This window comes from Mizuhopecten yessoensis, unplaced genomic scaffold (genome assembly GCF_002113885.1).
Source record: "Mizuhopecten yessoensis strain PY_sf001 unplaced genomic scaffold, ASM211388v2 scaffold9109, whole genome shotgun sequence".
NCBI classification, from domain to species: Eukaryota; Metazoa; Mollusca; class Bivalvia; order Pectinida; family Pectinidae; genus Mizuhopecten; species Mizuhopecten yessoensis.
This window is the reverse complement of record NW_018407883.1, coordinates 573,285-596,521: the sequence shown is the minus strand read 5'-3', so window position 1 is coordinate 596,521 and position 23,237 is coordinate 573,285. Positions and strand designations below refer to the sequence as shown.

The following is a 23,237-nucleotide window of genomic DNA, read 5'->3' as shown; positions in this document are numbered from 1 at the left end:
TAAATCTCATATGAAATGGAAACTCATGTAAGATCCTATATATTAATGTTGTTAATTCACCTGGTTACACATACATAATATAGTTATACATACAATGTATATATATACATAAATGATAAGAGCACAAACAAGGATATCTACCACATGGCTGTTTTATGATCTGGTGTACCCTCTATCTGGTCATACAAAGCTGTATTAGCTTAATACAAAATTTAACTTCATTTACCTTGTGTTTTAATATGGAAATATATGGATGTTTGGATACCTTTTCTAATATCAGTCATTTCAAATCATAGGATATAAAATGTACTTTTTGATTTGGAATATTTTGAAATGTAACACACAATGTAGATTCAAATTTTTCCTATACAAGTGCATGTTAACAAGCTACAGAAACACATGTTACTGGGCCCTAACTTGATACATGTATGTGTGTCAGTGTGAACTTCTGTGTACCTGACAGCTACATTACTGTCCACTAGACAGCCGCCCAGCAGGCCACGGAATAACTTCATTCACAAAATGCAGGAATTACAAAAAGAAATTGAAAGTAAATGGCAGTTTTTTGTTTATATTATGATGTTTAAAATCATCGGAATTATAATTCATACTCTGTTTAAACAAAATGATCCACATGTAATGATGTGACATGTAGAGTCAGTTTGGTAGACTCAGGTGTTGTTGCGATATTATATCTTGTAGTTCTTTAAACATTAGTCAGAATTTTAAATTCACACATGTATGTTCCATTTCAGAGATCATGTCGGACGATGAGAGATGTCGCGTCGCAAAGAAAGCCAAAGTAGATGCACTCCATCCATGTGATGAACTCAAGCGAATCGCAAAAGAACTTGATTGTGAAATGACAGAAAAAGAATTTGCAAAACATATGGACAACATTGACCCCCTTCAGAGTCTACGGCAGGACTTCTACTACCCCAAAATGAAGGAGGTACTTGGAAGTAAGACTTTTTAATTATTCATTTGTGTCATATATTTGTCAGCCAAAATGAACTTATCAACTTTAATTAAAATTCTAAGTTAAGATCCTGTTTTATATGTGTGACATATGATATAGGATATCAACTTTAAAGGTGTCCTATGCCTGAGGATTTTTTCTTTAGTAATTTTCGTGAGTCTCGTGCTCAAATTCTTAAGTATGGCATGTATGTCAAATGATGTAAATCACCTTGTCTTCAAACTTTGTGGTGATTACAATGACTTATTCAACAAGAATTCTAGTTGAGTAACCATGAGACATTTAAAGCCATATCCTTAAAAAAATTGTTTACGGTTTACCGACGGACTAACTTAAAATGGCACCAACTTAAAATGTTTTGGTGGAACAGTTGATAAATTACTTTTTGCTGAAAATCACTGAAAGTTAGCATATTTGGATAGAAATATGACATTTCTAGACACAAAAAAAATACCTACCCACTTAGTTCAGAAACTGTAAATAATCTTGTTTAATTTATTAATGTTGGCATAACAGTTGTTTAAATATTTCTGTTTATATATTCCTGAGGTATTTGAATTATTGATCAATTCTTTTCATCAATTAAAACAAAACTGTTATTTTGAGAAAGGTAAATAATACACAGAATTTAAAACTGGAGTTGGTGTGACATTTTGTGTACTGATGGCTATGAGTTCTTAACAAAATCTGCTCAGAGATGAATTGTTCTAATTAATTGTACAATGTATTTACAAAAATAAAAAACGACTTTGTAAATTATGAAGGTACAGCGTTTAGTGTTGCTGTAACTAAATACAGCGCCGCTTGTTGTCTGTAGTAATAGCTGTAACTAAATACAGCACTGTCTGTTGTCTGTAGTAATAACTGTAACTAAATACAGCACTGCCTGTTGTCTGTAGTAATAGCTGTAACTAAATGCAGTGTTGTCTGTTGTCTGTAGTAATAGCTGTAACTAAATACAGTGCTGCCTGTTGTTTGTAGTAATAGCTGTAACTAAATACAGCACTGCCTGTTGTCTGTAGTAATAGCTGTAACTAAATACAGTGTTGTCTGCAGTTGTCTGTAGTAATAGCTGTAACTAAATACAGCACTGTCTGTTGTCTGTAGTAATAGCTGTAACTAAATGCAGCGCTGCCTGTTGTCTGTAGTAATAGCTGTAACTAAATGCAGCGCTGCCTGTTGTCTGTAGTAATAGCTGTAACTAGATACAGCACTGTCTGTTGTCTGTAGTAATAGCTGTAACTAAATACAGCACTGCCTGTTGTCTGTAGTAATAGCTGTAGTACGTGACACATTGTATACTGACTATCTGTCAGCTGATGACATTTTACATAAAGGTCAGTCGGACTGACAGAGATATACAGATGATATATGAGCTCGCCACAATAATGGAAGCAAATCGGGAGTCAGGTTGTAATATTTTAAAAGTTTATTTCTCAGACCTATACAAATTGTCTTGTATATAAGTAGAATGGAAATAAGTCTCTTATAATTTTGATCTCATAATGGGTTATCCAGACCCAAAATTCAAAGGGGTGAATATGCTACAGTAGTTTGCAGAGGAACTTCTTAACAAAACCTAAGGCTTTGTATAGCCAATCCAAGGGGGTTGAGGCCATGGCGGATACATCAGGTGTCAGGGGGTATAACAGCAGCGAACCTCAGAGCTTAGTAGACCCTTGAGTTTACCTCAATATATAGCTACACTTACATTCCTTATTCCCATGGTAGTGAACCTGAGTCTATAGCTAGTAGACCCTGATACGGACTGTGAATATGTACTCTAGTTTACCTTAATATATAGTAACACTTACATTCCCTGTTCCCATTGCAGCGGACCTGAGTCTATAGCTAGTAGACCCTGATACGGACTGTGTATATGTAATCTAGTTTACCTTAATATATAGTAACACTTACATTTCCTATTCCCATTGTAGTGAACCTGAGTCTATAGCTAGTAGATCCTGATGAGGACTGTGTATATGTACCCTAGATTACCTTAGTATATAGTCACACTTACATTCCCTATTCCCATTGTAGTGACCCTGAGTCTATAGCTAGTAGATCCTGATGAGGACTGTGTATATGTACCCTAGATTACCTTAGTATATAGTCACACTTACATTCCCTATTCCCATTGTAGTGAACCTGAGTCTATAGCTAGTAGGCCCTGATACGGACTGTGTATATGTACACTAGTTTACCTTAATATATAGTAACACTTACATTCCCTATTCCCATTGTAGTGAACCTGAGTCTATTGTTAGTAGATCCTGATGAGGACTGTGTATATGTACTCTAGTTTACCTTAAGATATAGCTTCACTTACATTCCTTATTCCCATTGTAGTGAACCTGAGTCTATAGCTAGTAGACCCCGATACGGACTGTGTATATGTACACTAGTTTACCTTAATATATAGTCACACTTACATTCCCTATTCCCATTTTAGTGAACCTGAGTCTATTGTTAGTAGATCCTGATGAGGACTGTGTATATGTACTCTAGTTTGCCTTAATATATAGTAACACTTCCATTTCCTATTCCCATTGTAGTGAACCGGAGTCTATAGCTAGTAGACCCTGATACGGACTGTGTATATGTACTCTAGTTTACCTTAATATAAAGTAACACTTACATTCCCTATTCCCATTGTAGCGGACCTGAGCTTGGTAGACCCTGACGAGGACTGTGTATATTTCTGTGGGAACTCTTTAGGTCTTTGTCCAAAAAACACCAAAAAGTACATGGATGTGGAACTCAACAAATGGGCAAAAATGTAAGACTTCATATTTCTGAACGAAAACTGATTAAGTAATTAACTAGTTCCTCACAAATTTGTTTCCTTTTCTTGTGAGGTAATCTTTTCAAGCCAAATTAAAAATGAAAAGTTTCCCACTGGAATAAAAGGACATGTTTACCACAAGATGAGAATGTTTTAAAACCTAAGATTCTAATCTCATTAAATGAGCAATCAGTTTCAATATTAGTTAATGTTTTGGAAAGATGCCAGTCAAGTTAAATTGTTATAATAAATAATGTTATAGTTAACAGGTATTTTAGGTTACCTGACCATAGGTCATGGTAACCTATTGTGATAGCCTTTTGTCCGTCGTCGTCCGTCGTGCGTTAACTTTTCCTTGTGAACACGATACTTGAGTAAATGTTAACCGAGTTTGATGAAACTTTGTATGCAGCCATATATCAATAAGATCCCGGACTCTAAATGGGAATTATTCGACAGTTACTTACAGAGTTATTGCCCTTTGTAATAATATTATTATTGGACCTTGTGAACATGATAAGTTGAGGTAATTATCAACCAAGTTTGATGAAACTTTGTATGCGGCCTTATATCAATAAGATCTCGGATGAGTTGGAAAATGGGAATTATTCGACAGTATCTTACAGAGTTATTGCCCTTTGTAATAATATTATTACACTATTTTGTATTGGACCTTGTGTTCACGATAACTTAGTAAATATCTACCAAGATTGATGAAACTCTGTATGTAGCCTGATATCAATAAGATCTCGGATTTGTTCGAAACTTGGAATTATTTGACTGTTACTTACAGAGTTATTACCCTTTGTAATAATACTATTATTGGACCTTGTAAACACGATAACTTGAATAAATGTTGACGGAGTTCAATGAAACTTTGTCCGGTAATTAATTGACGGTAACCTGCAGAGTTATTGCCCTTTGTCATTATATTATTATTTGTCCCTGTGATGTTGATTGACATTACACAAGAATAGATGTAAATTCATGTGGTACACCTTTTTTTTCATTCATGACGCACTTTTGCTGCTAACAAGGTGCTATTAAAATTTTGTGCCTTATTTAATAAATCATTGATTTACACTTTTAATTGTTTCTTTTAACAAAGAACAGAAGACATACAGTTACCAAGTTTTTTCAAAACAGACCCCTTGGGTCAAAATTGGAGTCACACCCATTTATTTCAGTTATCGTGTTCACAGAGTCCAACAATAATAGAATTTCCAAGGGGAATAACTATGTAAGTTATAGTCAAATTGGTCCGGTATTCAAACTCATCCAAGATCTCATTGATACAAAGCTGCATACAAAGTTTCATCAAAATAGGTTCATATTTACTGAAGTTATTGTGTTCACAAGGAAAAATTAATGGACGATGCAGCAAGGTCACTCGGACCGACGGAAAAGTATGAATTGGTCCCTGGATGACGGTCCTAATTTGAATCGGATGTCAGGTGACCATTAAGGCCCATGGGCCTCTTGTTCTAAGGTAAGTTATAAAAGATGCCGATGAATTCTGTTAATAATTATACCCTAACCATGAAAAAATGAATACAGATATGCTACCAGGATTGGACATGGGGCTGCCTCACCCCTAGTAACCTAGCCTCTTGGTCAGATCAAGGAAATGGTTGAGATCCCAACCTCTTAATGAGATATATCATTGGTGGTCATGAAGAGATGAACACAGTAATGCTACCAGAATGGGTGTTGAGGTCTGTCCTTACCCCTAGGGACTTAGTCCCTGGGTCATTACATGGAAATATTAGAGATCCCTACCCTATAACAAAATATTCATATAGTTACTGAAAATTTGGATTCACATACAAATACTGCCTTGATTGGCCCTAGGATCTTACTTTCACTACACCTGTACCCATTTTGCTAAATAATATTTATTGCTCAAATATCCAGGTGAGCGATACAGGCCATATGGGCCTCTTGTTGTGATGACTAGATATAGCTTGTTATAATGACTATACATTGTTCGTGTGTTAGTGGTGTCCAGGGCCATCTCCAGGGTGAGGGTATGCCTTGGGCCAAGTGTGACGAGTGCTTAGACGCTGACATGGCCAAACTTGTAGGTGAGTATTCCCATTTTTTACGACAAAGTGACTCTGAGTACACTGTTCCCAACACTGATATATAGTAAATACAAAAGTAATTTAATAAAAAACAAGCTTAATAACTGTTTTGTCTGTTTGGAAGATCCAAGAAGAATTGCTATTACATGCTTTTTCCAATTGAACCGGTTTAAGCAAAAGTCATTTAGAAATAATTTTGTCAAAAAGAATATAGAAAATAGACACATTCAATGCCTTTCACCAAGAATTCATTAAATCACATTGTTGTTTTTAATATCACAATGTGTTTTATTATACATTTTGTTATATATTAAAAACTCCTCTGCTAAATTTATGATACATTACTATATTTGGTATGATATACAGGAGGTAGACCAGGTGAGGTGGCCATTATGAACGGACTTACTGTCAACTTACACCTCTTACTGGTAAGGGCAAATTTCACTGGGCTTTCCAAACATTTCAAATATTATTCACATAAATTATATATTTCGATCTAGGATAACTAACAAAATTCAACAGTACATTTAATCAAAGTAATGAACAATATTTATGCTACATCAAGTACAGCCTGTTATATCATAGAAATAAGTTAAATAACTCCTTTCTATATTTTAACACTTGACTTAAGACTTAGTTGAAGTTTGTAAACATGAAATTTAATTATTGGAAGACATGTTCTCTATTCCAGATATCTTTTTACCGCCCGACAGCAAAGCGACACAAGATTATGTGCGAGAGTAAAGCATTTCCATCCGATCACGTAAGTTTAAACGAGTGTTGTAGATTGCACTATGTAACTAAGTTTATACTTATATTGAAGATACATTCTACATCAAGCTTATTGATAGCTTAAGCTAGAGTAGTGTTACACTTCATTGATGTATGTTATCTAAAATTGAAAAAAAGGAAAAATATACATCAGTATTCAAAGACAAAATAAAGACTCAAAGTAAACAGGAACTGATGAGACATATAAAAAACAAGTACTAAAGGAAACAGCAAAATATCAGAAATTTAGAAGACACCAAAATAACATAAACTGAGGAGACATGAAAGATAACCAAAACAGTGTAACTCCCAACCAAAACAGTGTAACTCCCAAACACAATAGTGTAACACCCAACCACAACAGTGTAACTCCCAACAACAACAGTGTAACTCCCAACCACAACAGTGTAACTCCCAACCAAAACTGTGTAACTCCCAACCACAACAGTGTAACTCACAACCAAAACAGTGTAACTCACAACCAAAACAGTGTAACTCACAACGACAACAGTGTTACTCACAACCACAACAGTGTAACTCCCAACCACAACAGTGTAACTCCCAACCAAAACAGTGTAACTCCCAACCAAAACAGTGTAACTCCCAACCAAAACAGTGTAACTCCCAACCAAAACAACACTGACAAACCATTTACGTTTAAGAAAAACGTTTGTGTTTCCAGCAACACATTTGGATAATTGAATAAATCTTTCATCATTTAAGTTACTGATTACCTCGTAGGTAGGAATCAGGTAATGATGATGTATTGTAAACCTGTAAGATAGATGTGTGGCAGATTTAAATTGTACATAGGATTACAGTCGCCTTCTATCTTTGCGATAGAGGGATTTCCCTGTAGTTCAATCAGTAGAGTGGCAGACAGGGAAACTGGTGTGGCGGGGTCAATCCCTGCTGGAAGCACACTACACTTGTGTACTGTTTCAGTTATATAAGGATAGTTCAGTCTACTACAGAAACACTTGAGTATACATATCATTTGTTTCAATTCAATGTAAAGATTTAAAATATTGACTTACGTTTCTCTTTCTTTTCAGTATACATTCCAAAGTCAGATAAAACTACATGGATTTGATCCAGAAACAAGTTTACTTTGTGTGGAACCAAGGAAGGTAAGAATATACTGCTTTGGATTTATTTTATTGCACTTTTATGATATATCTGTTCCCATTACATTACTTTTAGGGCTCTGAAATGCTAATTTCGAAACTGACGAGTTTAATAACTGTTACAGAGTCTGTTCCAAAACAGTGTTTGGATTGAGATTTTTTCTATATTGATGTATTTTTGTTGTACATGTATTTTTGGTTTATTGCCATCTCAAAGTAGCTGTCTGTGTCTACATTTTGTCGTCCTCATACTCCAGGGATCACACTCACTTACACTCTATGCACCCTTTGGAAAATGTCACGAAGGCTCAGTGTGCACCACATTGTAGATAAGGAGACTAGTTTGATTCTTTGATGTACATCAGAGGAACGTCTCTTCAGAGTAACAGTAGAATTGTCTGGCTTTGAAGTCAGGTGTTGCTCCTCTGTACAGGACAGGTATCAGCCTCGCGATTGGTCAGATTTTAGCTCACCTGCACGAAGGGCAAGTGAGCTTATGCAATTTGGTCTGGAGCATCCTTAGATCATGGGGACTTAATTTTGTATAACCTGTGGGTGTGGCCCCCCTGGGGCAAAGGGGCGGGGCCAAAAAGGGGAAATAGAGGTAAAACCTTCTTCTACCGTAGGGATTAAGGGATTTTATCCATATTTATTCTGGAGCATCCTTGGGCCACAGGGTCTCAATTTTGTATAAATGGTCAGTTTTAACCCCCTGGGGGCAGAGGGGCGTGGCCCTATAAGGGAAATAGAGGTAAAACCTTAAAAAATCTTCTTCTACCGTAGGGATTAAGGGATTTTATCCTTATGTAGTCTGGAGCATCTTTTGGCTGAGGGGATTCAATTTTGTATAAACAGTGAGTGTGGCCCCCCCCCCCCTAGGGGTAGAGGGGCGCGGTAGAATAGGTGATAAAGAGGTAAAACCTTTAAAATCCTTTTCCTACTGTAGGGATTAAGGGATTTTATCCAAATTTAGTCTGGAGCATCCTCTGGATAAAGGGACTCAATTTTGTATAAACATTGGGTGTGGCCCCTTGGGGGCAGAGGGGTGGGGTAGAATAGGGAAATAGAGGTAAAACTTTCAAAATTCTTCTTCTGCTGTAGGAATTAAGGGATTTTATCCTTATTAAGTCCGGAGCATCCTTTGGCCGAGGGGACTCAATTTTGTATAAACAGTGGGGGTGCCCCCCCCCCCCCTTCCCTGGGGGCAGAGGGGCATTTATTATTTAATGGGCCCAATAGGGGAAATAGAGGTAAACCTTTAAAATCCTTTTTCTACCATAGGGATAAAGGGATTTCATCCCAATTTGGTCTGGAGCATCCTTTAGGCCAAGGGGACTCAACTTTGGATAAATGGTGGGTGTGGCCCCCCTGGGGGCAGAGGGGCATGGCCCTATAGGGGAAATAGAGGTAAAACTTCTTCTACCGTAGGGATTAAGGGATTTTATCCTTATTTAGTCTGGAGCATCTTTTAGCCGCAAGGATTCAATTTTGTCTAAACAGTGGGTGTGCCCCCCCCTGGGGGCAGAGGGGCGGGGCCCAATAGAGGAAACATAGCAAATTCTTCAAATCCTCCTTTTCCTGTAGGAATGACAGGATTTTGTCCAATTGCATATAAATATAATCCCTGACTAACCATGTATAAATACATGTACACTTTTAGCAACAGTCAACTTCAATTTTGCTAACATTACCAGGTGAACAATACAGGCCCTCTGGGCCTCTTGTTTTTTACCTGAGATCAATCAAATAGCTAACAGTGTGCCTTCAGTTTTGCTATGACCTGTTCTAGGGGTGCAGAGAGTGTAACCCTGAAGTTTTGAGGATGATTCCAGGTGTGCAGAGAGTGTAAGTGAGCTTAAACCCCTGGAGTATCTAGGATGACATTTTATCCGTTATGCCTTATTGATCCTTTTAAAACTTTATTAATGAAACAGTTGCCACCACGTTATTTCAGGGCGAGATGACACTGAGGTCAGAGGACATCCTGGCGAAAATAGAAGAGGAAGGCGAGTCTATTGCTGTTATATGTTTTAGTGGAGTGCAGTACTACACAGGACAAGTGATGGATATGCCGACGATTACACGTGCTGGCCACGCCAAGGTTTGTCAATGATAACTATATACCTCATCTTTATAACAGTGTCTGATTGGATGATAATGGTCACATGAGGAGGCAATAAAACATCATGTCACCCTAATGCACTCAAATTTCCTTGATCATATTTCCCTTATTTGGAGCTTCTCTAAAAAATCAACAAGAGTCACCACAACCTCTTTGAATGACTGAAGCAGAAGACAACAGTACTAGTGGCCTGTAACTTTTAGTATACAGTATTGCAGGTATGATACATGCAGTTTAATTTGTCCTGCCTCTGTGTTATTTCAGGTATGATACATGCAGTTTAATTTGTCCTGCCTCTGTGTTATTGCAGGTATGATACATGCAGTTTAATTTGTCCTGCCTCTGTGTTATTTCAGGTATGATACATGCAGTTTAATTTGTCCTGCCTCTGTGTTATTGCAGGTATGATACATGCAGTTTAATTTGTCCTGCCTCTGTGTTATTTCAGGTATGATACATGCAGTTTGATATTGCTTGTAACTGCTTTATTTCAGGGGTGTTACGTGGGGTTTGATTTGGCCCATGCTGCTGGTAATGTGCCTCTATACCTACATGATTGGGATATTGACTTCGCCTGTTGGTGTACCTATAAGGTGAGTCACAAGTTACACATTAGATATCTTCGATATTGTAGTTATGTCTTCGTCAGATGTCTGCCGTAATAATATGAGTTACATTGTGGTCTTTATGTAAATATGTCGCCCATTCATTTGTCCTCAATCAACTACTCCTATCCTTGGTCAGTTTTCCATATGAAACATTTGACTGACAACTGAAAATCTGTTCTCATCTCTTCTGACCTCATTTAATTATGACTGCCTCTCACACATCCAGGAAATCTGTTGACTCAATACTGACTAGTTAAGACTCCCAGACAGGTAGAATGCCACAATATGTGTTTCAGGGTCGTGAGTCAAAGGTAAAGGTCATTGTTACTGTGGCAGATATTAATTGTACATACGATTACGGTCGCCTTCGAGCTTCACTCTTGAGGGAATTTCCCTTCAGCTCAGTGATAGAACGTCAAACTAGGAACCTAGAGATTGCAGGTTACACTCAGTGGATACACTCTTTTCTGTTGCTATGCATGAAAAATGTATACTCATGTTTGAAATAAAGACAAACAATAGGTGTAAGTCGGTGTAGTTTATGTTCTGATTATAGAAATATTATGTTTAACTACAGTTAGAGAATCTGATCAATTAGAACTAACACTGATAAGTGTTCTATTTGTTGCAGTATATCAACTCCAGTGCTGGCTGTCTAGCTTGTATATTCCTCCATGACAAACATAAACACAACGACTTCCCTAAGCTGTTAGGCTGGTGGGGACACAACCCCAACACTAGGTTCAACATGGACAATGGTACAGACTTCTACAGTGCTCATTCTCCTTTCACAAAATGTCATCTGCCTTTTCAAATGATTATATTTTTTCTTTATTTTATTTTTTATTTTTTGCCAAATATTTAACTATTAGATTATGCAGTACACTAGAAGTCACTTGATAAATTTCAATATCAACTTCCTAAAAAATCACAGGATGATTATTAGTAAATTGATGCTCAGAATGATGAATTAAATTTAATATAATACCTATCATCAATTATATTTTATCATTTGTTTATTTACCAGAGTTGGACCTGTGTCCAGGGGCATATGGTTACAGAATCAGTAATCCGGCCGGTCTCCTGTGTCCACCACTCAAAGCCAGCCTTGAGGTAGAACACAACACACAATGCCTACATCAGTTAAAATATCTAATTTGGTCAAATCCTCAAAATATCTAGGAAAAAGTCAATAAAAAATTTAATAACAATAACTGTCTGAGATATCCAGTGTAAAATCTACTCTAGTTTACAGTCAAAATCTAAAATTATAATCTAGATAAACATCTTCAATAACATTCATCAGTTTGGAAAGATGTAATATCAAAGTTTTACTTTATACACAAATAATTTAGGTATTAAACGTGTCACAACGTTTCAAGACCAACTTGTCCCTTTGTCAAGTTATGACTGAGTGACAGAGGGACCAGTCGGTCTTGAAACGTTGCGACACGTTTTATACGTACATTGTTTGTGTATAAAGTAAAACATCGATATTATATTCTGGATACAGTCTGAGAAGTAAGATTTACTTGACCATGTTTATTCTCCATGCAGTCTTAGATGTAAGGTTATATTCCACATACAGGTTGAGCAATAAAATCATACCCTAGATACAGTCTTGAGATAAGATTTCAATCTGGTGAAAACCCGCTCTATGTTATTGTGTTTGACATACAGACATGTTTTGTTTTTTCTCTGTTTGTTGCAGGTAAATATTTTGAACCAAGATATCGATTGCCCCTAATCCTAAAGATAATAATGTCAATAATTGATATATCGTTATTATTTATGTTAAATTTGACACAGATGATAAAACCAGTAATGATTTGAAATGTTTTAGATATTCAACAAGACTTCTATGGAGGAAATACGAGCCAAATCAAAGTTATTGACAGCCTACCTGGAATACTGTATCGTAGAAAAGTATGGACAGACCAATGGGATAGCAGAAGGGACTCTAGAGCCGATAGACGGGGACTTTAAACATGTACATGTACACATTTTCACTCCGTCTGATCCAGAGCAGCGGGGTGCCCAGCTGTCTCTCTCATTTTCTGTCAACATTTCTTACGTCTTCAAAGAGCTCGAGAAAAGGGGAGTAATTGTAAGTAATAAAATATTTTTGTATTTCTATTTATGTAATTTGCAATTAGAAAAGTATGTATATTTGCTGCATTTTTCAGTACATATGATGTATATCCACTCCTATCTTTTGTTCACAGATGAAATCAGACTCAGTTTACACATATAGGACACTTGGTATTTGAGATATACAAGGTAGACATTATCTTACATAAGTCAGGATCTTACATGAGTGCCACAGTAATTTTTCATTCCCTCCAATAAGAGAGGGACCTGGGACCACTGGTTTACTCATCTGAAGCTCAACGGAATGAGCTGAAGAGATAATTTCCCTAGTAAATTCAGAAGTAATAGGACGAGGAATAGTGATAAAGATAGTGCCGTCGCTGGGGCTCGAACCCGCGACTCTTGGTTCTCCGGACCGATTCTCTACCACTGAGCTAAAGGGAAATTCTCTACAGCTGACGCTTGTAGGACAACCTAATCAATGCACATCTTTTACACAGAAGTTAATGGCTAGTATTTTACTAGGCTGACATAAAGACTATACATCCTACATTTCAGTGTGACGAGAGGAAACCGTCAGTGATCCGAGTGTCCCCGGCCCCTCTGTATTGTTCATTCCAAGACGTCCAGCGCTTTATGGAGTACCTCGACCAGGCCCTAAAAGCTGCTGCTATCACAGCCGCGTTAGACAAGGAATAAGTGTGTTAAGGCACAAAAAATGTTTCTTAAGACAGCTAGAGAAAACATACAGGAGCGTTACAATGCAGATATTTCCAATATTTTTTTCAGCATCTGCCAAAGTTAGATTTTCATGTATTTTGCACTTCCTGATTAAATTTGTTCTTTCATGATTTTTTTTGGTGAACTATGGATTTTATCACTTGCATGTGATACAATGATCAGGTATGGAGGTATACAAGTATGTCAATCTCTCTGTTATATCAAGATTTATGTACAAAAAAGGTATATTTCCCTAGAATGCAGCTATATCAAAAATAAAGTGTACATTCAAATGATGGCCTGATGTTTTACGTGTCAAACTTTATTTCTAAATGTTTTTTTCAAGTAGAATTTAATGTGAACTTATGTCATTATTATTTGTAATTATAAGTGTATTAGTGAGAGAGTGAACATTGAAGAAGTGCTGTCAACTTTCTGTAAGACCCAAGTTATGGTCATTTGTAGCAAAGTGTGTCAAAATAGCTCATTTGTATGAAAGTTCAGTATAGAATGACATTTATGGAATCCAATGTTTCAAATTGAATATTTTTCTATTGTAAAGTGAAAACATTGAATTGTATAATCTTATTATCTTATTTTCTCTGAATCCATGCTTAGCAGTTCTTTTTTCTTTAATAACAAAAAAAGAATCACGAAAATATCCGTAATTTGAATTAGACATGATGTGTCATTAAAAACTTGAAATGTGTTATACATGTAATCAAGTTCATAGGGTGATGAATCAAATTAGTCATGTGACAGCAAGATTTAACAAAACTGTGAACTTAACTATTGTAAGCATAAGCATTTCCATAAAAAAATACTCAACATATGTATGTACTGTACTGAGAAACAGTTGAATTAAGATATCTTAAAATGTCAGCTCAGATCTCTGATTGATGTCAGCTCAGATCTCTGATTGATGTCAGCTTAGATCTCTGTTGATGTCAGCTCAGATCTCTGTTGATGTCAGCTTAGATCTCTGTTTGATGTCAGCTCAGATCTCTGTTGATGTCAGCTCAGATCTCTGATTGATGTCAGCTTAGATCTCTGTTGATGTCAGCTCAGATCTCTGTTGATGTCAGCTCAGATCTCTGTTTGATGTCAGCTCAGATCTCTGTTGATGTCAGCTCAGATCTCTGATTGATGTCAGCTTAGATCTCTGTTGATGTCAGCTCAGATCTCTGATTGATGTCAGCTTAGATCTCTGTTGATGTCAGCTCAGATCTCTGTTGATGTCAGCTCAGATCTCTGTTGATGTCAGCTCAGATCTCTGATTGATGTCAGCTTAGATCTCTGTTGATGTCAGCTCAGATCTCTGTTGATGTCAGCTCAGATCTCTGTTGATGTCAGCTTAGAGCTATGTTGATGTCAGCTCAGATCTCTGATTGATGTCAGCTCAGATCTCTGATTGATGTCAGCTCAGGTCTCTGATTGATGTCAGCTCAGATCTCTGACTGATGTCAGTTATGTTGTTAAGGTTATGTTAAATCCAGGGAAACATGCTCATTTCTAGAACTGTGAGGGTGGGGAAACAGGTTACTTTTGTTAGTTTCCTTATAAAGTGCATCTAGAAATGGAAATGTTTTCTCTCATGAAACTTGATACAAACAACCTACCAATGTATTATTCAGTATGTAAAGAGTTTGCATTCTCTAACTATTATGTCCCACTAGACAACATTTTTATTGATGTCCTTTTAGATGACTTAACAGAGTTATCTATCTTTTGTACTAACTATTGATGACGTCACAATACTACCTATTGTTTATTACGTCACAATTTCTGCCAATGTTAATGATGTCATTTATACATATATATATATATATATGTAGAACAATTGTATGTGCCCACGTTTTTAGTACTTCAGGGGTAGAAATATCCTATAATTTTGTCCTGAAGAAGCCTATTGTAATAATAATAATAATATACAGCATTTATATAGCGCCCTATATGATTTGTAAAACTACTCTAAGGCGCTTTACAACATATGGATAATAGTTATGGTTATAATTGTGAAAACAAACAACAAAGGCTTGCAATCACTTTCATACATTTAACAAGCAATGTGCCCATAATTGAACAAATAAAAGGGTGGTATTTACATGACGTCTTTGCAAAGAGTCTAAAATGCAGACGTGAAGAGGTGAGTTTTTATGTCCCTCTTATACTTGGCCAGGGTATTCGACTTCCTAATAGCAGATGGTAAGCTATTCCACAACGTAGCCGAAACCCTCCCAAAGCATGTTTCCGTAGGTCACAGTACGAGATTTTGGGACACACAACAAAGATTCTGACTCCGACCGCAGTGATCTTGACGGCTGATACAGGGTAACAAGTTCCTGTAGGTACTGAGGAGCTGTTCCATTCAGTGCCTTGTATGTGTATACCAGAATTTTGTACTGCGACCTGTATTGTAGGGGCGAAACCGGTCGACACTTCTAATAAACTACAAGAATAAGTTATTGCTTCTTCGCCTGTTGTGATTGAATCTATTTTATGATGTTGATACAAACAAGTTCTGTAATCAGAAAATCATAATACAATGTATGTCACATGAGACACATTTAGTCAGCCAATCAAAGCGCTGGAAAAGTGATGGTCAGCATTTGAATATATATTTTGCTGATGTTTTCATTGGCTGATTCTGAAATTCTCTTAACTCATTCAGCCCTGAAGACACATTTGAACTCTTCTAATTCAAAGGTTGGAATATAGTTCATTATGAAATTTCAGGGGTGAATGAGTAAAAATGTGTTGTTATCTTAATTGTTTAGCTAATTAAGAAAATTAAGGTAGCCACAATAGAAGAAGGTTGTCAGAAACATTTCATAATTTTTGTTGTTCAGGTAGCGAAAACCCCTGCCTTACTGGTGAGCTGGGCCTTATTTTTTGTTGACAATGTATGTGTTGTCTGATTTTTTTTTCAACCACAAAAACAATTGATCTTGTTATGTGTGTATGTTGTATATTGTTATGTACATCTGACTGTGTTTACAGTTTTCTGCTTGTGAACTTAAATTGTTATCAATATTGACTTTGTTGCCAATGTTGACATTCATCTTTATTAATTTAATTAATTAATTAGAAATAGTAATTTAACTCGTTTTTCATAATATATTTGATTTATACTTTTGCTTTTTACATTCACCACCAAGCTTGTTTACATATAATTTTACATTTTATTTACAATGTATTAGTCACTTGTTTGTGTGGAATTACAAGGGCAGGTTCTCATCAAACGTATGTTAAAGAGTTCAATTAACATTTCGTTGAATCTCCTAAACAGTTCATTTACAATTCAGCATTGTTTTTAACGAGAAATTAATGAGCCAGACAGCAGGCAAAGCAACTAAATGTCTTCTTCCAATATACAATGAATTTACTTATATCATCAGGTGTGCGAAATTGACAAGGGAGATAATTCATCCTATTTATCATGTATCACCTATACATAGTAAGTAGATCTATTGCATGTATTTTCCTAATAGACAAACTAGTTACACTGTAGTTAATGAGGATTCTTTTATTATATTTTTGCAATTCAATCTTTATTATTGCTGATTTTTTTTAATAGTATTAAATTTTTTTGTGATATGATCTACAGATTATTCTTTTTTTGTTGCTCTAACAAGTACATCATATTCTTTAATTTGTTGATTTAAACCAAATATTTTGAGCATTCTAAATTGTTTATATGTTGTATAATAGGATAGGCCATGTGTCACTGATCGCCTATGTTTATGTATATTGTGTAATGTCACTGATCGTGAACCAATGAGTGCGACTCACTGACCTACCCAGGTTTTCACTACTACTGTACTTACTCCAACTACTACTGTACTTACTCCAACTACTACTGTACTTACTCCAACTACTACTGTACTTACTCCAACTACTACTGTACTTACTCCAACTACTACTGTACTTACTCCAACTACTACTGTACTTACTCCAACTACTACTGTACTTACTCCAACTACTACTGTACTTACTCCAACTACTACTGTACTTACTCCAACTACTACTGTACTTACTCCAACTACTACTGTACTTACTCCAACTACTACTGTACTTACTCCAACTACTACTGTACTTACTCCAACTACTACTGTACTTACTCCAACTACTACTGTACTTACTCCAACTACTACTGTACTTACTCCAACTACTACTGTACTTACTCCAACTACTACTGTACTTACTCCAACTACTACTGTACTTACTCCAACTACTACTGTACTTACTCCAACTACTACTGTACTTACTCCAACTACTACTGTACTTACTCCAACTACTACTGTACTTACTCCAACTACTACTGTACTTACTCCAACTACTACTGTACTTACTCCAACTACTACTGTACTTACTCCAACTACTACTGTACTTACTCCAACTACTACTGTACTTACTCCAACTACTACTGTACTTACTCCAACTACTACTGTACTTACTCCAACTACTACTGTACTTACTCCAACTACTACTGTACTTACTCCAACTACTACTGTACTTACTCCAACTACTACTGTACTTACTCCAACTACTACTGTACTTACTCCAACTACTACTGTACTTACTCCAACTACTACTGTACTTACTCCAACTACTACTGTACTTACTCCAACTACTACTGTACTTACTCCAACTACTACTGTACTTACTCCAACTACTACTGTACATGTGTCACCACAACCACAAGCCATGAGATACACCTAATGCTTTAGTATGTACAGCGTCAGCAATATAATTATTATCATTAAAGTTAATAAACCATTAAATGGCTTAAAAAGATGAATTATAGCTAAAGGTCAAAATTTGACACTAAAATGTGTTTCATTACTGAAGTGTTTGGTCCACAACCCTTGTTACACACTCTGCATGGCTAGTTAGGGTATATCTGAACCTTGTTACACACTCTGCATGGCTAGTTAGGGTATATCTGAACCTTGTGGTTGAACAGTGCTGTCTAGAAAAGAACGGAACAGATTAGTGGTTTCCTTGGGTCGATTGCCATTGGAGGCTGTTTGATTGGTCAGAAAATGTAAGAACTTGAGTTTCTGCATTAAAATTCCAGTCTGACCTGTTTTCATTTGTCCCTTTTGAAGATGAAGTGTATTCAATTTCTTTAATCATTTTTACATCATCATGATTTGTCCTCAACACCTTGTCCTCAACTTATTCTGTATGTGAAGCTTTACAATGAATATCTAGTGTATGTAATGAGATGTTTTTCTGCTAACAGAATTTACTACCTTGTACTGTTTGGTTATATATATTTTTTATCATAAAGTCTATTAAACTTACCATATACTTAAATATAATCAGTGTTACAAGAGACCAACAGTATATAAACGTGATTAAGTATGTATACTTATGTCGCTGGTTGAAGTGTGGTTATAACCAGTGCTATGATGTTATTGTGATCACCCCACGAGTACCTGTAATCAGCGCCCAGGGCAGTTCGATAATTAACGCGGGGGAGGGGGGGGGGGGGGGGNCAGAACAAGTTGTTCAACTTCAACAGTTGCTACAGTATAACAGTAGGACATTAAATATATTCTAGTGTGGTTGAAGGTGTGAATATCAAATGTTTCATCCGCTTCATGGGAAGTTGAGCCTTGATCACTAGACATAAATCACTGCTTAAAAGTGCAAGTACTGTAAATCATTGACTTGGCCTGATCAGGTCTAAGAGAAAGAAGTGGTTGGTATGATTTAAATTCCTCCCGAAAAGAAAGGGGGTGCTTATAGGGGAGGGGCGCTAATTATGGTGAATAGGGTACATTATAATTTTTCAAAATAAATGACAAAATGTCCTCACATAATTTGTTCTACTTTTTTTGTTTTCTTCCTTTTACATTTAGATAGATTAAGATATATATTTAAGCACACATTTAACAATTGTGCTGTATAACATGACCTATAATATATATACCTGTCTGAATGTGACAACTACTTTAGTTTCCTGTCAACTTCCTCCACACTTGTTAGAGTTGACTTCCATCATGTTGTATCATGTACACTAGGCCTAGACACAGCTGAACTTCTCTTGATAACTGCTTTCTGATACCGTGATTATCTAACGTTTTTGCCGATTTTGTACTTTGAGTTTAGGAATCTAGTCCATATTGAGCCTTCGTTTTCCATCTGATTACTTACCTTGACACTTGGTAGACATAAACAGAATCATATTTCACTGTTCCTGTGTGTTAGTCTGTCAACCTGTAGACACATTAACTAATGCAAAATGATGTATTGCTGTGCATGTGCAATCACTAATCTAATAAAAAAAAAACAATCATGTTTGTGATGTGTATGATTTTTTAAGGACGATACTGACCCGATAGCAGACACGTAAAACAATACATTCACCCTGTAATGAGATAACTGACTCGGTCGTAAGGATGATTTTTAATCTGTTGAATTTATCAATGAGCTGCTCGTTTTTATGGAAGATTAAACGTGTTTGGGTGGATATAAAAAAATTCAAACATCTCTATTTAGGTGTTTTAATACCTTCACTTCACACGAAGTCGGTGTTACAGCAACTTCGCGAGCCAAGGGTGTTCAATACGATACTCTCTTATTCACAGAGAGTATCGTATTGAACACCCTTGGCTCGCGAAGTTGGTGTTACAGTATATAGTGTTTGCTTTTTGCGTCCGTGCATTCGTCCGTCTATCCCCATTTCCAGAACACAGGTCGGCCCCTGTTATGGACGTCTTACTTTGTAAGTATCTGTATCAAAATTGGACCACGTCAACCTTTTTTTTACATTTGACCTTTGACCTTGACCACAATGATGGAAACCTTAAAAAATACTACTGTTCATGACATAGACGTTTCAATTCTTACATGTACCTATTCCAACAAAACAAAATTATATTCTTCTTAATAGCAGATTGAAAATAGCTTTCTTTGCCAATAAGCTACTCTTAGCATCTGTTGAAAGATTTGTATTTTAAACCTCTATCTAATAATATCATATAGTTTTGAAAGAATTGTTAAACGATATCAATTCCAGGCGCGTAGCTGCCTATGCGCGAGTACGCAGCTGAATCCACATTAATTTGACAACAAAATTTTTTTTTAGTAAAAAAAATGTGGTTTGAAATNATTCCATTAAATTTCAATTCTAAAAAATAAACCACCCACATTGTATGGGTGCAAAGCAGGACTTAAAAAGGGTCGGTACAGATGGAGAACGGATTCTAGCAGGTATTCCTGGAGAGGACAGAAAGAGAAAAGAACTATTTCGCGAGCGGGACAATTTGGTATTAAGTTTGTGAACCCGGGGAGAAAGCCAAAGTATCTCACCCACTTTGGAAACATATGTGTTGATGTTATTCTTGTTTGACCATATTATCTACTAGTAACTCTATCAATCTCACAATTCCGTCCTCAATACATTTCAATTTTGGCCATTTTTGTGTTTTTCATGAAATAGCTTGCAGCCATTTTTTTTTATATCGCTGTTCGCCTTTCTTGAAAATGAACTCTCATAATAAGAAAACTAAGGCACTTCTTAAGTTTGGTATGAGAAAAAAAAAGAGGATGTTCTTATATCGGAAAGATCGGCAAATGTATAGGTAGGCATACTTAGTTCTTTTTGCAGGCAGAAATATAATAAATTTGAGACAATGATTAAATATAAGATGCTTTGTCCACAGACACAACTAAATACTTATCATGTATGTTACATACTTCTTATGCAGATTGTTAAGTGTGGTTGGGACATTGGAGTCAAGAAATATACATTGTGTTTATTTTGGATTTTAAGTAGAGAATTTGATTTTGAATGATGGACCTGATAAATTTGACCCACTGTAAAGTGAATCCAATTTAGCATGCCCTAATATAATAATAGTGGTATGCCCATTGTCTGGCGTAGTCTTCCACATAATCCCATAGTATTTTTAAATGTACAGCTCCAGTTATAAATAGGAAGTCTCTCGATACCTAGCTAGAGCCCCTCAAGAAAAGCTTTGCATTATGGATAATATTAAAATCGTGAGTCACCATGTTTCCAGCGCGATCGTGTAGCTGTATCTGTATGTAGAACACGCGCATACTGAAGTGGGGGTTATTCTAGGATCAATGGGGTTCTTTTGTGTCTGAAGTAAGGTGCTAGCTTCGACAGAGTTTTGATGTAGAATCCTACTGATGTTAATGACTTCTACACCCATGTGGGCACACTCAACATTCATGTCAATTCGCGTTACCCGAGAGTCGTGGTGGTTATCTCTGCGAACAGGCTTAAATAGTAGATTTTGTTCGGTATCCTCAGTTATTTTGTCTAATCTAGTTTCCAAATGTCATCAAGGGCAGTTTTACTAGAATCTGTTATTGTTCGTAATAAAGAGAAATGCAGCGAATACAGTTGGGTTCTAACATGTTGGACACCAATTGGAAACCTTTGCGAATTCGATCTAATGTATTTATCTGGTGTTTCAGGCATATCAGAGTTTTAAAATAAAAACATTTCTAAAGAACAGCGACAGAATACCGAAGCAAAGATTCGTGAACGAATCAAATACAGTGGTTCAAACATGATGGACATCCATTGGTTTCTCTTTAGTTTCCATTACGTCTTCAAATATAACAGTGTATTCGGATGAACAGTTGTACTGGCGATGCCCATAACACTAACGTCTCTTTTGAAGAATGAACAAAAAAAAACCACATTAATATGATTCCATCCTGAACTTCGCAAAAAGATTCTACAGATTCAAACCAATCATTACAGCCATATAGCGCTGCAGTGCTAAGAAGTCTTAAATATCATTCCTCTCATATGTCTATAGTACGCGGTACCACATATAGGGTATTTGATTAGATCTTTCATAGACAGAATAGATTGATCAGAGAGTCGAAGTATTTATTTATAAACATTGCTTTCCTCACGGTTAATTACCGAACAATGAATATGTAGTATGTGTTGTAATCGCCCTTTTGTTTTGACCAATATATATCAAACCACAGTGAGCACACATCAAACCATAGACAACAGAGGAGATTGTGCAATTCCTAGATATACATTGCCGGGTCATCTCTGGTTTGGTTTAGTTTGTTTCATTTTGTTTAACTTCCTATTAACAGCTAAGGTCATTTCAGGACGTGCCTCCATGTGTGTAGTGTATGCGTTCTTGCGTGTGTGTATGCAGGATACAGGGTATGTTGGCGTGCTTACCTCCTTGTGATAGCGCGGATCTGCAGCAGAAGACTTTAATATCTTCAAGAACATCTGGTCTTATTTTTCTTGTAATTTATCAAGGGCTTCCAAGTAAATATGTCTTCTCACATATATTCTGCCCTAGTTTATCAATTTTTCAAAAATAATGTGGTGCTAAATATGACAGTGTATAATAAATTCAACAAGAGTCCCTATGGGCCTGAATAGCCCACCTGGTATACATTTCACACCTGTAACCTTCAATTAGGACCAAACGTGTACATACTAAAACAGGCTAAATTGGGCAACAGACCAAATATCATCATCCTGAGCATTTTAGTTACCAAGAAAAACAAATTAACATTTGATTCATGTGACGTTAAAATCTAATCGAAGTATATATCATATAACAAACTTTGTAGCCCTTCATCAAAGCACACTACTGGCCAAATATATTCACCCTGGACCTTTGTTATTCAGGAGAAGTGTTTGAAGTTTTTTAAACATTCCAGCCAGATGAGTTGATAAAATGCTTTTAGAAGTTGATCTAACCTCCCATAGGCATCTATTCTACCGAAACAACGGGATGACGTGGTGGAGGAGGCAAATGGCTGGCTAATGGGAGGCAACGCATTATTAGACTTTACAAGGAGGCAACGAGACGGAGAGAAGATACCGCGATAGATACACTGAGAGGCTTATGAAAAGTTCTTTTTACACAACCAATAACATGTTCTATGTGACCTTTCGATGAATAGTACGATCATAATCC

General features: G+C 36.3%; 2 protein-coding genes across 5 annotated transcripts in view; both read left to right on the top strand.

Annotated features, from left to right (window-relative positions):
- The window catches only part of LOC110457375 (kynureninase-like), a 34,433-nt gene extending 19,164 nt beyond the window's left edge, over positions 1 to 15,269 (top strand). For 2 of the 4 annotated variants that reach the window (XM_021508620.1, XM_021508619.1), the window contains 12 exons: positions 756 to 962; positions 3,638 to 3,758; positions 5,763 to 5,848; positions 6,215 to 6,276; positions 6,540 to 6,611; positions 7,675 to 7,749; positions 9,701 to 9,847; positions 10,363 to 10,461; positions 11,108 to 11,234; positions 11,504 to 11,589; positions 12,320 to 12,583; positions 13,126 to 15,269. In XM_021508620.1, coding sequence (XP_021364295.1) covers positions 761 to 962; positions 3,638 to 3,758; positions 5,763 to 5,848; positions 6,215 to 6,276; positions 6,540 to 6,611; positions 7,675 to 7,749; positions 9,701 to 9,847; positions 10,363 to 10,461; positions 11,108 to 11,234; positions 11,504 to 11,589; positions 12,320 to 12,583; positions 13,126 to 13,266 — 1,482 coding nt within the window. In that variant the 5' untranslated portion in view covers positions 756 to 760 and the 3' untranslated portion in view covers positions 13,267 to 15,269. The other 2 variants (XM_021508621.1, XM_021508617.1) reach the window with 2 other exon arrangements.
- A 1,345-nt stretch (positions 15,270 to 16,614) lies between these two features.
- Positions 16,615 to 18,017, top strand: LOC110457350. The gene is made up of 2 exons (XM_021508578.1): positions 16,615 to 16,630; positions 17,092 to 18,017. The coding sequence occupies exons 1-2, from the start codon at positions 16,615 to 16,617 to the stop codon at positions 18,015 to 18,017; spliced, it is 942 nt and encodes a 313-aa protein (XP_021364253.1).
- The last annotated feature ends 5,220 nt before the right edge of the window (positions 18,018 to 23,237 follow it).